General features: G+C 44.8%; 1 protein-coding gene across 1 annotated transcript in view; it reads right to left on the reverse strand.

Annotated features, from left to right (window-relative positions):
• LOC132388285 (uncharacterized) overlaps positions 1–15,501 on the reverse strand; it is a 54,418-nt gene extending 38,917 nt beyond the window's left edge. The window contains exons 1-4 of the mRNA XM_059960623.1: positions 15,291–15,501; positions 8,917–9,021; positions 3,926–4,042; positions 960–1,064 (exon numbers count right to left, since the gene is read on the reverse strand). Of these exons, the coding sequence (XP_059816606.1) occupies positions 960–1,064; positions 3,926–4,042; positions 8,917–9,021; positions 15,291–15,501 (538 nt within the window). The remainder of the gene's footprint in view (positions 1–959; positions 1,065–3,925; positions 4,043–8,916; positions 9,022–15,290) is intronic.
• Positions 15,502–16,589: the final 1,088 nt, after the last annotated feature.

The following is a 16,589-nucleotide window of genomic DNA, read 5'->3' on the forward strand; positions in this document are numbered from 1 at the left end:
TCGTAAAGGGTAGGTCCTGCAGAGTGTTGTGGAACAGGAAGACAACAGTAGAGATAAACAGTTCACTGCAAGAGGCATAACAGGTAAACATCTGGTGTAATGTGATGTCTCAGGTAAACCGGATGCTAACAGAGGCACACGACACACCGACCTGTATCAGTCAGTGAATTCTGATGATGGAACGTAATGTTCCCATGGCTCAGGATGTTGGTGAGGCCCAAACACTGAGTATTGTGTACAGTTTTGCTCACAGGAAAGACGTCATTCAACTGCAAACATTGTAAAGAAATTCTGGGGTCTAACATACAGTGAGACATCGTGCAGGTTTGGAGTTTACTCCCCAGTGAGTACGAAATTGAAAGGAGAGCTATTTGGGGTATTCAAAATCAGAATGGGTATTCTAACTGTGAATGCACACATCCCTCCCCCATCACCACCCCCTTCAAGTGTACGCCTCTCAGAAACCAGACAGCATAGGTTCAAGGTGAGAGGGTGACAACATTTAAAAGGGACAGAGGTGGAGCTTTGCAAATGACAGTGTGGTGCAGACACAGATGGTGTGAAGTTGAGTTAAATACAAGACGAGTTCAAAAAGCACATTTTAGGGATATCTGGATTTGTGCTTCGCTTAGAATATTGCAGAGTGATAATATGCCAAACATGGCATTCGCACCTTGGTTGGCGCGGGCAAGTTAGGATGAATCCTCTGATTCTGTGCTGTATTACTCCACGACTCTGCAATCCCCCTTCATCGATATGACTGTGTACATTTTCAAACAACCCCAAGGGTTACTACAATACTACTGACCATTAGATAAACATGCTCACGCCGAACAGCATCATTTCACTGAGCATGTAATTGAACAACATTCTGTTGCAATAATCGACACTTTCAGTCTACTAACATGCATAATAGTGAATGGGTCTGGTTAACACTGAGAACAGAACAGAAAGCTCACCCTCCACATGTTCACTGGTACCTGAGGACTGAACACCTTGCTTAGCCGTCGCGCCGGCATTCTTGGGTTGACTGGAGTTTCCACCCTTCTCACTTCCGTCACTCCCTGTAACAATACAAAACCAAATTAAAGACAAAACAGAAATGGCAAACACCGATAAAGAAGGCCCTCCGGCCCGCTGAGTACATCTACATGGTGCGCGATCTCCACAAAACAGCATCCATCATCAAATGCCCACTCTCTTCTCACTGATGCCACAAGGGCTGATTCGGGATCAGTACCAGTTGCAGGTTGCCCTGCAATTCACTGCTTCATCAGTCATTAATGGGTCAGAGGTGAGATGGTCGGTCACTTCAAATTTACTGGAGTTATAATTTCAGAGGATCTGTCCCGGGTCCAGCATGTAAGTGCCATCAAAAAAAAGGCACAACAACAGATTTGATTCCGTTGACGTTTGCACAGATTCGCAATACCGTCTAAAAACTGTTTGCATTATGGCCTGGATGGAAAGACAGCACAAGAGCATCACTATATTATTTGAAACTTGCGCAAATTCGGCACGTCACCTGACACTTCCACAAACTTCTGTAGACGAACAGTGGACAGCACTCTAACTGGTTGCACAACCGTCTGTTCTGGAAAGACCAATGCCCGGGAATGGAAAAGCCAACAAAAAGTGATGGATACAGGCCTTTTCATCAACTCTCCTCGATTGAGTGTTGCCACAAAAGAGCGGCCTCATGAACTTTGTGTGTGTAGGAATAGAATAGAAAAATAACCCTTCAGAAGAAAGGAAAAGAAGATTTTTTTTTCAGTCAATGGGTGACCAATCCATGGAATTCATTGGAGGAAGGCTGTGGAGGCCAGGTCACTGGGAACATTTCAACAGCGCTTGATAGGTTCTGGATCAGTAATATTAACAAGCATAACAGGGATGAGCAAGAGAATGGGGATGAGCAGGAAAATCAATCAGTAAAGATGGAATGGTGAAGCAAAATCAGAGGGCCGAATGGCCTAATTCTGCTCGTGTGTCTTATTTCCCATCACCTCCTGTTTCCCACGTTACTGGTTCTCAGGAAGCCCTACCCTGCAGTTACTACTGATGAACTGTTTCAGGGGAACACGCGGGGGAACTTCTTCATGCCGAGGGTGATGAGAGTGCGGAACGAGCCGTCTGGGGAAGTGATGCTACGAGTTGGGTTTGAACAGTTAATAGAATCTTGGATAAGTACGTGGATGGGATCACTCCAGAGGTGAAGGTTGGTGGGGTGAGGCAGAATACTGTTCCAGCATGGAGCTGATGGGCCAAAGCACCCATTTCAGCTCTGCAATGTTCAGTGACTTTAACACACCCGTGTATCACGACCGAAGTCACTGGATCCCCATCACTATTGGCACCTTTCCACGTGGCAGGAATGGGTTATTCAACACCCGAACTGTCAGCATGAACAACATAGTAACATCAGGATTAGATGATGATTTGTTTCAGGAAGACAAAGCGATGTGATCTGTGAACTGCACTTGTTCATTACCTGTCTGCAAACTATTCTCTCTCATGATGGAAGAGATACGCTGCAGAGAAACAGGCCACTCAGCCGATTATGTCGACATCAACCGTCCACATACAGTGTCTAATTGATCAGCTACCTGTGTGGTCTTCCACTGCAGCTCATCCACTTTGGTTTGAGCAAATGAAACTCTTGATTATGTCTACATGTTTTATGCATTGAGTTACTGCCATGTGATAGGCAGATTAGATATCTACATTAATGAGCACATGGACAGGTGTAACTAATAAAGTGGCCACTGTGTGTCCACGTGGTTGTTCAATGAATTTTTCAGTTGCCTTTGCTTTTTCTGGAAACTTTGATCATAGGAAGTATCATATTTCTTGAATCTGCCATCCTATTGGTTATCGACATAGAATGGATACCTTTGTTATCAGTATTCTCCTCCAGGAGATTACGTTCATTTTCTTGTCTCTTTTACTTCAGTCTTTGGGCACTTCTTCTTTGGTCTTACAATGCTTCAGAAAACAAACTCAAGCAATACGTTTTATGCCTCATTCTCGATGCTTGGATCGCAAAAGCATCGGGATCCAACAAGATGCATTTGGTAGGTCGAATCAAGGTGGCAATTTCATAGTGAAGGGTGGGCCGTAAGAGGGAGACCTAAGAGTCCAGGTAAATATTTCACTGAAAGGGGAGTCAGAGGTAAAGAGCCAGATCAATGAATTTCGGTGATGGATCATAATGTCCAATAGTACTGGATGTTGCTGAGGCCATACCATAGTTTTGGTCACACGGTTTCATTCAATTGCAGATATTGCAAACAAACTCCAGGGCCTGATTTACAGGGAGTGGTTGTGCAGGATAAGCACCAACTCCTTGGAGGCAGAAAACTGAATGATATCCTAATAGAGGTATTCAGAACAGTAAGTGGTATTAATCGTCTGACTGCAAACATCGCTACCCCATCACCACCCTCTCTCAGGGCAAGCTTCATAAAAACTGGACAGCATCGGCTGAAGGTGAGGGGTGGAAACAATTAAAAGGGACCTGGGTGGAGCTTCTGCATGTGGAAGGTGAAGATATATTAATAGAGCTAAGCTGAATTGATACAAGTACAACAAAGACATATTAGGGACATTTGGCTAAGTGAATAGATAAGAAAGGTGCTGAGGAACACTTGCCAAAACAAGGTATTAGCATTAGCTGGCATGGACAAGTTAGAATGAATTGCCAGTTTCTGTGCTACGTCACTCTGTGACTCTGTATTCAGACTATCTGTTTGACCACATTCACTTTCAAACAATCCCAATGGTTACTCAGGTACAACAGATCATTAAATGAACAGGCTCACTCTGAATGGTATAATTTCACTGAGCATTTAATTGAACAATATTCTGCTGCAATAATCAATCAGGCATTCATTATTTCCTTTGAAACTACTTTTATTCTACCAACCTGAAAATCCGAAACAGACATTCAAATCGTCCTCAAAAATTCCGCATCTTCCTGAATGACAATGAACAGCATGGCAGGGCAGAAGTGGACTGCTAATTGGCCATTCATAACATTTCCCTGTCGAGGAACCAGACAAGATTATGCCAGTCTGTTACACTGTTAACAATGCAGATGCACATTAAAGTAGAGAAGTACAGAGACATATTCCAAGAAAACAAAAGTGGCAATCACTGAGAAAGAAAGCCACTCCCACAACCAGTGAGTATATCTACAAGGGGTGCTACATCAACAAAACAGCATCCAGCAAATACCCCCTCCACATGCAGACCATGCTGTCTTTTCACTGCTGTCAGAAGAGTTGGCTCTTGATTAGTAACAACAATGAAGGGAACAGGGAGAAGCAGAAGAATGGGAATGAGAGGGAATATTAAATCAGCCATGATGGTCTGATGGAGCAGACCTGATGGACCACACTGTGCAATTCTGCTCCTATGTCTTACGGTCCTACCAGCTGCAGATCTCCCTGTAATCCACACATTGATCAGTAGCCTTTAAGCGATTGGAGGTGGAGGTGGTCGATAAGTTCAAAATCTTTGGCATTACAACTTCAGAGGACTGATCCTGGGTGCAACACAGAACCGTAATAACAAAGACAGCACAAGAGCATCCCTATATTATTTGAAACTTGCGCAAATTCGGCACGTCACCTGACACTTCGACAAACTTCTGTAGACGAACAGTGGACAGCACTCTAACTGGCCTCACCACCGTCTGTTCTGGAAAGACCAATGCCCGGGAATGGAAAAGCCAACAAAAAGTGATGGATACAGGCCTTTTCATCAACTCTCCTCGATTGAGTGTTGCCACAAAAGAGCGGCCTCATGAACTTTGTGTGTGTAGGAATAGAATAGAAAAATAACCCTTCAGAAGAAAGGAAAAGAAGATTTTTTTTCAGTCAATGGGTGACCAATCCATGGAATTTATTGGAGGAAGGCTGTGGAGGCCAGGTCACTGGGAACATTTCAACAGCGCTTGATAGGTTCTGGATAAGTAAGATTAACAAGCATAACAGGGAGAACGCAAGAGAAAGGGAATGAGCTGGAAAATCAATCAGCAAAGATGGAATGGTAAATCAAAATCGAAGGGCCGAATGGCCTAATACTGCTCGTGTGTCTTATTTCCCATCACCTCCTGTTTCCCACATTACTGGTTCTCAGGAAGCCCTACCCTGCTGTTACTACTGATGAACTGTTTCAGGGGAACACGTGGGGGAACTTCTTCATGCCAAAGATGATGAGAGTGTGGAACGAGCCGCCAGGGAAAGTGATGCTACGGGTTGGGATTGAACAGTTAATAGAAACTTCGATAAGTCCATGGATGCGATCGCTCTGGAGATGTAGGTTGGTGGGGTGAGGCAGAATACTGTTCTAGCATGGACATGATGGGCCAAAGGACCCACTTCTGCTCTGCCGTGTTCAGCCACTTTAATACACCCGTGTAACACGACCGAAGTCACTAGATCCCCATCACTATTGGCACCTTTCCACGTGGCAGGAATGGGTTATTCAACACCCGAACTGTCAGCATGAACAGCATAGTAACATGAGGATTAGATGATGATTTGTTTCAGGAAGACGAAGCGATGTGATCTGTGAACTACAGTTGGTCATTACCTGTCTGAAAAGTATTCTCTCTCATTAAGGAAGAGATACGCTGCAGAGAAACAGGCCCCTCAGCCGATTATGTCGACATCAACCATCCACATACAGTGTCTAATTGATCAGCAACCTGTGTGGCCTTCCACTGTAGCTCACCCACTTTGGATTGAGCAAATGAACCTCTAGACCGGGGGTCGGCAACCCGCGGCTCCGGAGCCACATGTGGCTCTTTTACGTCTGTGCTGCGGCTCCCTGTTGCTTTGGGAAATAATTGGTCAGTATTTAATTAAAATGTATTTTATGTTAGTTTGTTAGTTTTTGAAATGTAATTCTAAATTTGAAGATTATGGTGATCTTGTACAATCTAAATAAGACGTTGTGACGACCCATTTCCTGACACATCCGAACCGGCTCACAATTAGCCAGCGTTCAGGCTAAGGGAGATAGCCTACGGGGGTTTGTGAGTACGTGTCTTTTGCAGCATCCGCGCCCATGGGGGGGGCCGGTTGAGGGAGGCTTAAAAGCAAGGCTGTTTAGTTTGAATAAAGCTATCTTTGACTGCAGTTTACTGACTGCGTGTAGCACACCGCTACAACGTGTTTTTATCGCTGGCTGTCCAGAGGGGAGGTGCTGAAACGCTTTGTCGCGTGTCTGGAAGAAGTGAAAACTTTCCTGGGCAGCAAAGGGCTCACCTTTCCTGAGCTGGAACAGCCAGAGTGGCTGGAAAAGCTACACTTCATGGTAGACATGACAGCGCACCTGAACACGCTGAACACAGCTCTTCAGGGGTAAGGACGTACAGCCCTGCACATGTTGGAGGATGTTTTGGCATTCGAGCGCAAGTTGACAGTGCTTGCCAGAGATTTACAGAAAGGCACATTGTCTCACTTCCCCAATTTGAGAGAGTTCAAACAAGGTCACGACATGATAAATTCGGAGTATTTACATTCTGCAATCATCGCAATGCAAACATCGTTTGGGAAACGCTTCTGTGAGTTCACAGAGGAAAAAAACACATTATCCTTCCCGGTCACTCCCCTAAGCATCGATCCATCCCTACTGAATCCGACTGCATTGTCAGGTGTGAGTCAACCTGACCAAGTATGATAAATATTTTAATTGCCTATTATTTTACGTATATTCATATGTTTTCATTGTTCAGTGAAATAGTCCTTTTATTTTTCAGGTTGACAGCTGGCTGACGTTATTTTTGGTTTGCTGCTGGCGGCAAATTTAAGTTTGGCGTTTTTCATAACTACAAGAAGGACTCAAATAGACGTTGAGTATTTTACTTAAAAGTAACCTTCAACCCAACGTCTTTTATTCGGAGTTCAAAATGTTTTTGTTGCATGCAGAAATGTAATTTCGTTTTCTCTGCAGGAGTTCATCAATTTCATAAATGCAACACATTATAGTTTGTTTATACATAGCATAAAGGCAAAACAAAACGTTGTATGCAGTGTTATTTCATTTTAAATGTCAAACGGGTTTTGCGGCTCCCAGTGTTTTCTTTTCTGTGGGAAACGGGTCCAAGTGGCTCCTTCAGTGGTAAAGGTTGCTGACCCTGCTCTTGACCATGTCTGCATGTTTTATGCATTGAGTTGCTGCCACATGATTGGCTGATTAGATACCTACATTAATGAGCATTTGCATGTGGCCACTGAGTGTACATGTGATCCATCAGTGAATTTTCTAGCATTACAGTGGCAATTGCCCCAACTTTTATGGAGACTTTTTGGTTCAGAAATAAGAGTGAAATTAATTGAATCAGCCTTCTTATTGGTTGATAAAATGGAATGAATTTTTTTTACTAAGCAGTAATGTGCTGGAGGAACATGGTACTTTTTTGTCTCTCTCTCTCTGTCCTTTGAGTCTTTGGTTACCTCTTTTTTGCTCTTCTAAACCTCAGTAAACTGAAACAACAGTGGTAGGTACATGAAGATGGATCCAATGGGCTCTTTTAAGAGTCTCTTAGACAGGTACATAGAGCATCGGAAAATAGAGGGCTAGACACTTGGGAAATTCTGGGCTGTTTCTAGTGTAGATTGCATGACCGACAACATTGTGGGTCGAAGGGCCTGTAATGTGCTGTAGATTTCTATATTTAAACAACTTTATGCCTCAATCTTGACTTTAGGATTGCCAAAAGCATCAGGATACAACACTATTCATACAAACAATTTTGAAGAAAATGCATCCGTTGCGCTTAGTAAGTTTGCAGATGATAACAAATTAGGTGCTCTGGTAAACAGTGAAGAAAGTTGTCAAAAATTATGGGGGCATTTGGATCAACTCGTTCTGTGGTTTGCGGATTGTCAGTGGCATTCAATCCATTTAGGTGAGGAGTATTGCACTTCCATCGTAAAGGGTAGGTCCTGCAGAGTGTTGTGGAACAGGAAGATAACAGTAGAGATAAACAGTTCACTGCAAGAGGCATAACAGGGAAACATCTGGAGTAATGTGATGTCTCAGATCAACCGGATGCTGACAGTGGCACTTGACACACCGATCTGTATCAGTCAGGTCACTGAATTTCGGTGATGGAACGTAATGTTCCCATACCTCAGGATGTTGGTGTGGCCATACATTGAGTATTGTGTACAGTTTTCCTCACAGGAAAGATGTCATTCAACTGCAAACAGTGCAAAGAAATTCTGGGGTCTGACATACAGTGAGACATCGTGCAGGTTTGGAGTTTACTCCCCAGTGAGTACGAAATTGAAAGGATAGCTAATTGGGGTATTCAAAATCAGAATGGGTATTATAACTGTGAATGCACACTTCCCTCCTCCCATCACCACCCCCTTCAAGTGTACGCCTCTCAGAAACCAGACAGCATAGGTTCAAGGTAAGAGGGTGACAATATTTAAAAGGGACAGACGTGTAGCTTTGCACATCAGAGTATGGTGCAGACACAGATGGTGTAAAGTTGAGTTAAATACAAGACAAGTTCAAAAAGCACATTTTAGGGATATCTGGATTTGTGTTTCGCTTAGAATATTGCAGAGTGATAAAAAGCCAAACATGGCATTCGCGTAGGAGCGCATCTTGGTTGCCGAGGGCAAGTTAGAATGAATCCTCTGTTTCTGTGCTATATTACTCCATGACTCTGCAATCCCCCTTCATCGATATGACTGTGTACATTTTCAAACAATCCCAAGGGTTACTGCAATACAACTGACCTTCAAATAAACATGCTCACCCCGAACAGCATCATTTCACTGAGCATGTAATTGAACAACATTTTGTTGCAATAATCAACACTTTCAGTCTACTAACATGCATAACAGTGACTGGGTCTGGTTAACACTGAGAACAGAACAGAAAGCTCACTCTCCAGATGTTCACTGGTACCTGAGGACTGAACATCTTGCTTAGCCGTCGCGCCGGCATTCTTGGGTTGACTGGAGTTTCCACCCTTCTCACTTCCGTCACTCCCTGTAACAATACAAAACCAAATTAAAGACAAAACAGAAATGGCAAACACTGATAAAGAAGGCCCTCCGGCCCGCTGAGTACATCTACATGGTGCGCGATCTCCACAAAACAGCATCCATCATCAAATGCCCACTCTCTTCTCACTGATGCCACAAGGGCTGGTTCGGGATCAGTACCAGTTGCAGGTTGCCCTGCAATTCACTGCTTCATCAGTCATTAATGGGTCAGAGGTGAGATGGTCGGTCACTTCAAATTGATTGGAGTTATAATTTCAGAGGCTCTGTTCTGGGTCCAGCATGTCAGTGCCATCGAAAACAAGGCACAACAGGTCTGATTCCATTGACGTTTGCACAGATTCGCCATACCGTCTAAAAATTTGCCAAAGTTCTGCAGATGCCCAGTGGTAGTAACGTGACTGGTTGCATTATGGCCTGGATGGGAACACCAACGTCCAAGAATGGAGAAGCCAATGAAAACGTGATGGAGACAGTCTGGTTCTTCACAGGCAAAGCCATCTCCACTACTGGGCCTTGCCACAAGAAAGCAGCGCCCATGAAAGACTCTCACCTCCCAAGCTATGCTCGCTTCTCATCCGAGTCACCAGAAGGAGATACAAGTGGGGCTTCCGTTCGAAAGCATTGGTGTTTCCATACCAAGTCGTGTTGCAGCCAGTAAATACCATACAGCCACAGAAGTTCTTAATGGGATGCCAAATCTCTGCAGACTCCCCAAGGAAGTAGAGTGTCTGCCACGCTTTCTGCACAATTGCAACTACATGCTTGGATGGTCCTCTGAGATAGTAACACCCCGTCATTTAAAGCTGCTCATCTCTCTAACTTTGAACCTCCAATGAAGATCAGCTCATGGACCACTGGGTTCCCCTCTCCTGAACTCCACCACCAATTTCTTGGTCTTATTGACATTGGGTTTCAGGGTGTTGTCATGCTGCCACTCAGCCACGTTTTGGCGCGTGGCCGAGTGGGCAAGGCATCAGACTAGTAACCTGAAGGTCACTGGTTCGAGCCTCAGCTGAGGCAGCGTGTTTGTGTCCTTGAGCAAGGCACTTAACCACACATTGCTCTGCAACGTCACCGGTGCCAAGCTGCTTGGGTCCTAGTGCCCTTCCCTCGGACAACATCTCGGACCTACCTGGAGAGTACCTGAGGAGGAAGGTAAAGCTGTGCAAGCGTGGGTGACGTCAGCGGCGAGCGCGGGCTTTAAAAAGCGGCCCACTTTCAGGAGCGGGCAGGGCAGCGGAGTGCGCAGGAGCAGAGTGCTGGGCTTTGGCTCAGCGGCCTTCGGCGCAAGAGGACTTCAGCAAGTAGCCTATTTTTCATTTATTCTGACTAATCTAGGATCAGGTAATGGGGGAGACAGTTAGAGCAGTGGTGTGCTCCGTGTGCAGTATGTGGGAGATCAGGGTCAACACAGTTATCCCTGATGACCACACCTGCAATAGGTGCGTCCAGCTGCAGCTCCTATCAGACCGAGTTAGGGAATTGGAGCAGGAGCTGGATGAACTACGGATCATTCGGGAGGCAGAGGCAGAGATAGAGAACAGTTATCAGGAGGTAGTCACATCGAAAAGTCAGGAGGTAGGCAAATGGGTGACAGTCAAGAGAGGCAGGGGGAGCAGAGTGGCCATTCCCATCAACAATAAGTATACCGTTTTGGATGCTGTTGGTGGGGATAACCTACCAGGAACAAGCTGCAGTGGTCCTGTCTCTGGCACTGAGGTTGGACCCTCGACTAGGAAGGGGAGGAGGGAAGAGAAGAGAGCGGTATTGATAGGAGATTCTATAGTCAGGGGGGTGGATAGGAGATTTTGTGGGGAAGATCGGGAGTCTCGGATGGTATGTTGCTTCCCTGGTGTCGAGGTCCGAGACATCTCAGATCGGGTGCAGGTTATTCTCGAGAGGGAGAGCCAGAATCCAGATGTTCTGGTCCATGTAGGGACCAATGACGTGGGTAGGATGAGTGAGGGGGTCCTGCGTAGGGAGTTCAGGGAGTTAGGTGTGAAGCTGAAGAACAAGACCCCCAGTGTGACAATCTCTGGTTTGCTACCTGTGCCACGTGCCAGTGAGGTAAGGAACAGAAAGATTATAAAGATTAATACGTGGCTGAGAGGATGGTGCAGGAGGGAGGGCTTCAGGTTTGTAGATAATTGGGCTTTGTTCCAGGGAAGGTGGGATCTGTTCCGAAGGGACGGTTTACACCTGAACTGGAGCGGTACTAACATTCTTGCATGGAAGTTTGCTAGTGCTTCTTGGAGGGGTTTAAACTAAATTTGCAGGGGGCGGGGATCCAGAATGTGAGAGAGGACAGCAAGAGGAAGAATAAAGGACAGGTGGGGACTACACAGTTTCAGAATATTAAGTGCGTCGTAGAGAAAGGTGAGTCGGAACAAGTGATAAGGAGGACACATGTACAGAGGGATGGTCTGACGGAACATGGAGTTAAATGTGTTGAAAGAATAAGTACAATTAGAAAGGACAACAAAATTCGAGGGGCGTATAGCCCAATGGGAGATCGGGGAGCTGGGTTAAGCACAATAGGCAGCGATTCAAAGAGAGAGGAGAAATGGGCTAAAAATTCTATATCTGAATGCACAAAGTGTCAGAAATAAGGCGGATGAGCTTGAAGCCCAGGTGCCAATGGGTAACTATGATGTTGTTGGGATAACAGAGACATGGCTGCAGGGAGATCAGACCTGGGAAGTGAATGTTCAAGGGTATACATGCTATCGTAGGGACAGAAATGTGGGCAGAGGGGGTGGGGTGGCCTGTTGGTGAGGAATGAGATTCAGTCCTTTGCAAGGGGGGACATAGGGTCAGAAGAAGTAAAGTCTGTGTGGATAGAACTGAGGAACAGTAAGGGCAAAAGGATTCAAATGGGTGTAGTCTACAGGCCACCAAACAGTAGCATGGATATTGGGTGCAAGTTGAAAAGGGAGTTAACATTGGCATGTGGCAAGACTATTCTGGATTTAGTGTTATGTAATGAACAAGCGATCTTGCAGTAAGGGAGCCATTAGGAGGTAGTGATCATAATATAATAAGTTTTTATCTGCAATTTGAGAAGGATAAGGGCAGCTCGGAGGTGTCAGTGTTGCAGTTGAACAGGGGAAGCTATGGAGCCATGAGGGAGGAGCTGGCCAAAGTTGACTGGACGGATATCCTAGCAGAAAAGACAGAGGAACAGCAATGGCAGGTATTCTTGGGAATAATGCACAAGGTGCAAAATCAGTTCATCCCCCAGAGAAGGCAGAATTCAAAGGGGGGAAAGGGGCCACAGTGGTTGACAAAGGAAGTCAGAGATTGCATAGCATTAAAAAAAAGGAAGTATGACAGAGCTAAGGTGAGTGGGAGGACAGATGATTGGGAAGTTTTTAAGGAACAACAGAACTTAACTAAAAAGACAATAAGGGGAGAAAACATGAGGTACAAACGCAAGCTAGCCAGGAATATAAAGGAAGATAACAAAAGCTTTTTTAGGTATGTGAAGAGAAAGAAGATAATTAAGAACAATGTTGGGCACTTGAAGAATGAATTGGGTGAAATTGTTATGGGAAACAGAAATAGCAGAAGAATTTAATGAGTACTTTAGATCTGTTTTCACTAAGGAAGACACAAGCAATCTCCCAGATTGTATAGTTTTGGTCTCCAGGGTTAAGGAAGGACATCCTGGCTGTAGAGGAAGTGCAGCATGGATTCACGAGTTTAATTCCTGGGATGTCTGGACTGTCTTACACAGAGAGGTTAGAGAGACTGGGCTTGCACACACTGGAATTAAGGAGATTGAGAGAGGATCTGATTGCAACATATAAGGGATTGGACAAGATAGAGGCAGGAAATATGTTCCAGATGCTGGGAGAGTCCAGTACCAGAGGGCATGGTTTGAGAATAAAGGATAGGTCATTTAGGACAGAGTTAAGGAAAAACTTCTCCCAGAGAGTTGTGGGAGTCTGGAATGCACTGCCTGGAAGGTAGTGGAGGCCAATTCTCTGGATGCTTTCAAGAAGGAGCTAGATAGGTATCTTACGGATAGGGGAATCAAGGGATATGTGGACAAGGCAGGAACCGGGTATTGATGGTAGTTGATCAGCCATTATCTCAAAATGGCAGTCCAAGCTCGAAGGGCCGAATGGTCTACTTCTCCACCTACTGTCTATTAACATCGGTGGTGTGGAGAGGGGAAGGCAACTGCCAGTCTCCCATACAACCCTGCCCAGGCCTGTGCCCTGGAAACTCCAGGCACAGATCCATGGTCTATCGAGACCGACGGATGCTATACACACTCAGCCACATTTTTCACACCCCCTCCCTATGCTAATTTGTCACAACATTTGAATCGGCCTGCAACAGTGGTGCCACCAGTAAACTGGAATATGGTGTTGGAGCTGTGCTTAGACCGCACAGTCATAGGTGCAAAGCACGTAAAGTAGGGAGACTAAGCACACATCCCTGTGATGTATCTGTGCCGAAAGTGGAGGAAGTCCTGACTGGTTACACTGTGTCCTGGTATGGAAATACCAATGTCCAAGAACGGAAAAGCCAAGTTAAAGTGATGGCTGCCGTCCAGTCCATCTCAGGCCAGACCCAACCCACCACTGCAGTCCTAATTTTCCCAGCACAGTCAATGAAGCACATTAACCATCCAAAGGAGAAAATCAAAACTTCTGAGTTTCTGAATCTGGTGGGAGCAAAGGATCTTCGCAACGGCGAGAGGTGAACACCACACGAGAGCAGGGTGGGACAGGTGGCAGAGAAGGACTGCCAGGGGCGGGTGAAACAGGTGCAGACAGACCATCTGATGCTATTGTGCTTCCCGTTCCCAACCAATATCCCCCTCTCATTGCCCCTTTGTCCACAACAGAGACCCATATCAGAAATAGGTTTATCATCACTCACATGTCATGAAATTTGTTTTTACTGGAAGCAGCAACAGCATTACAGCACAATACATAAAGTTATTACAGTACTGTGCAAAAAGTCCAGGATACCCTGGTTATACTGCCTTTAAGAAGTATTTAACTCCCCATGGATGTTTTTATTGTTTTAGAACACTGAATCACTGCAGGTTTAATTTGGCTTTCTTTCACACCAATCAACAGAAAAAGGTTTTTGTTCCAAAGTGAAAGCTGATCTCTACAAAACTATTGAGATAAAAACATAAAATAACTGATTGCATAAGAATTCAGGTCCTTTAATATGCCACACAAAATCATCACTGGTGCAGACAATGGGTCTTAGAAGTTAAATGATCAGTTAAATGGAGCTCCGGTCTCTGCAGCAGCAATGTTTAGGATTCTGCAGCACAGAGGGGTCATTCAGGCGGCTGAGCAGGATCAGTTAAGAACGGACCAGATAGCTGGGGGTGGCCAGTCCCAAGACATGATTGCTTGTGGTCTCGACAGTCCCATAAGACTGTTGAGCTGATTAGAGAGGTACGAGAGGAGGAGTGCTCGTCAGGATAAAGGGTCTCAGCCTGAAATATTGGCTGCTCGTTTCCACGGATGCTGCCCGACCTGCTAAGTTCATCCAGCTTGCTTGTACCTGTTGATTTGACCACTGCATCTGCAGTGTACTTTGTGTTTCCTTTCCCCTTTGCTTTCCCTTCCCCTTGATTTCCCCCTTTCCTCTTCCTCCATCTTCCCCCTCCTCTTACCCTCCCTTATCTCACTTCCCCTCCCCATCCACTACCCTCTCTTCTACTCTCCTTTACCTCTTCCCTCCTTAGACCTCCCCTTTTTCTCCTCTTCCCTTCCCCATCTCCCTAACCCCTACCTTCTCTCAATTCTCCCTCCTTCCTCCACTACCTTCTCCTCTCTTTCCTACCCTCCTTTACCCCTTCCCTCTGGTCCTCTCCTCCTCCCTCTTCCCTAGGCTTCCTTACCCCTTTCCTATCCCCTAGCCCACCGCTCATCTCTTCCTCGCCTGCTCCACACCCCTTTCACCTTCTGTGTTGACGGCGACTGTCAGGAAGCTGCATGAGCACCACCTACTCCGAGGGGTGGTGAAGAGAGCCCAGGCGGGGTTCAGGTCCCAATTCCCAAACCTGGTTTAATTAAAAATCGCCACAGGGCCCTGCACAAAATGGCCGACGGATGGCGCCAAACGGGACATCACCTCCCCCGTCCCGTCCCTATACCACCGTTTCAGCCACTCTCCCCACACCCACCAACCTAATACAAGACCTGGCTTCATATATTCGCACTTTGACTCTAAAACCTACCTCATACTTGCTGCAAATTTTCGCCTTTCACTCACGGGTGACACGTCCGGGTTTGTCTACAGCGAGTTGACGGCGGAATTCATCTCCGCCATTGCGTACAATCCCTGATCGACATCCAGTCGAACCAATGGGAGTAGAGTAGCGCCTTCCGCGTCTGTTGCAATCCCTGATCGACATCCAGTCGAACCAATGGGAGTAGAGTAGCGCCTTCCGCGGCTGTTGACAGTTGGGCGCGTGCGCCGACATTTCGACCGCCGCCCAGCTGTCTGACGTAAGGTTGTTTTTCATTTTTTTAATTTTTATTGAACACAAACAGAAGCACTAAACTTATGCTAACAAAGCCAGGGAATCACACATAGGCAGCAGCAAATATCAAATTTAAATATACAAATAAACAAGAAACTCCACTCTAAATACTGTTGGACAGAAGGAACTATACCTAAAAGGAGTCACAAAACAGAATCATTTACAGAGATTACCCGAAACGCTGACAGATCTGTAGTCTTTACAGCTTTCAATTTATGGAAAGTTTTCAGATATTAACGTATAGTTTGAAGTCTGACGTAAAAATATAATTGGTTTCCTATTGCTGCATTTATGGATATAAAATTTGCTGTAAATTAACAAAAGATTTATGATAAAGAAATGATCCCTATGAGATTTGGTATTATTAGTAAACCCAAATAAGTCATTTTCAAAACAAAAATTAAAATCCACATTAATATTTTGATCTGTAAATTGACAAACATCAACCCAAAATGTTTTAACATATTCACAATCTCAAAACAGATGAAATAAATCCTCTGGATATAAACCACAAAAAGAACAGTTAGTTTCAATATCAGAATTAAACCTTCTCAAATAAACATTGGTTGGATAATATCTATGTATAATTTTAAATGCAATTTCTTTATATTTTGATTGGATCAGCTCATGATGAAATGGCGGAGCAGACTCGACGGGCCGAATGGCAGAATTCTGCTCCTTTGTCTTGTCTTAGGGTCTTATTATTTTTTTAAAAAGATGGAGGAAATCAAATCTTTCCTACAGCTGTGCTGGATGGATCTAAGTTGGGTAATTCAACTACCAAATATGATGTATTTCTAAACAAAATAATGACACCAGAGGGAATTGCATCCATAACAGGAGCAAATTCTTTTGGAGTCACAGGAAATTCTAAGGTGGATAAAAAAAAAGTAGGATTACGTAAAAATTGTTTAATCCAAATCATTTTAAAGGTATTATTAAGACTGTCAAAATCAAGAAAATTTAGTACCCCCCCCCCGTCATAACTATTCATGACAGCAGATTTTTTTATATAATGAACTTTGTTT

Source organism: Hypanus sabinus, unplaced genomic scaffold, assembly GCF_030144855.1.
Source record: "Hypanus sabinus isolate sHypSab1 unplaced genomic scaffold, sHypSab1.hap1 scaffold_293, whole genome shotgun sequence".
NCBI lineage: Eukaryota > Metazoa > Chordata > Chondrichthyes > Myliobatiformes > Dasyatidae > Hypanus > Hypanus sabinus.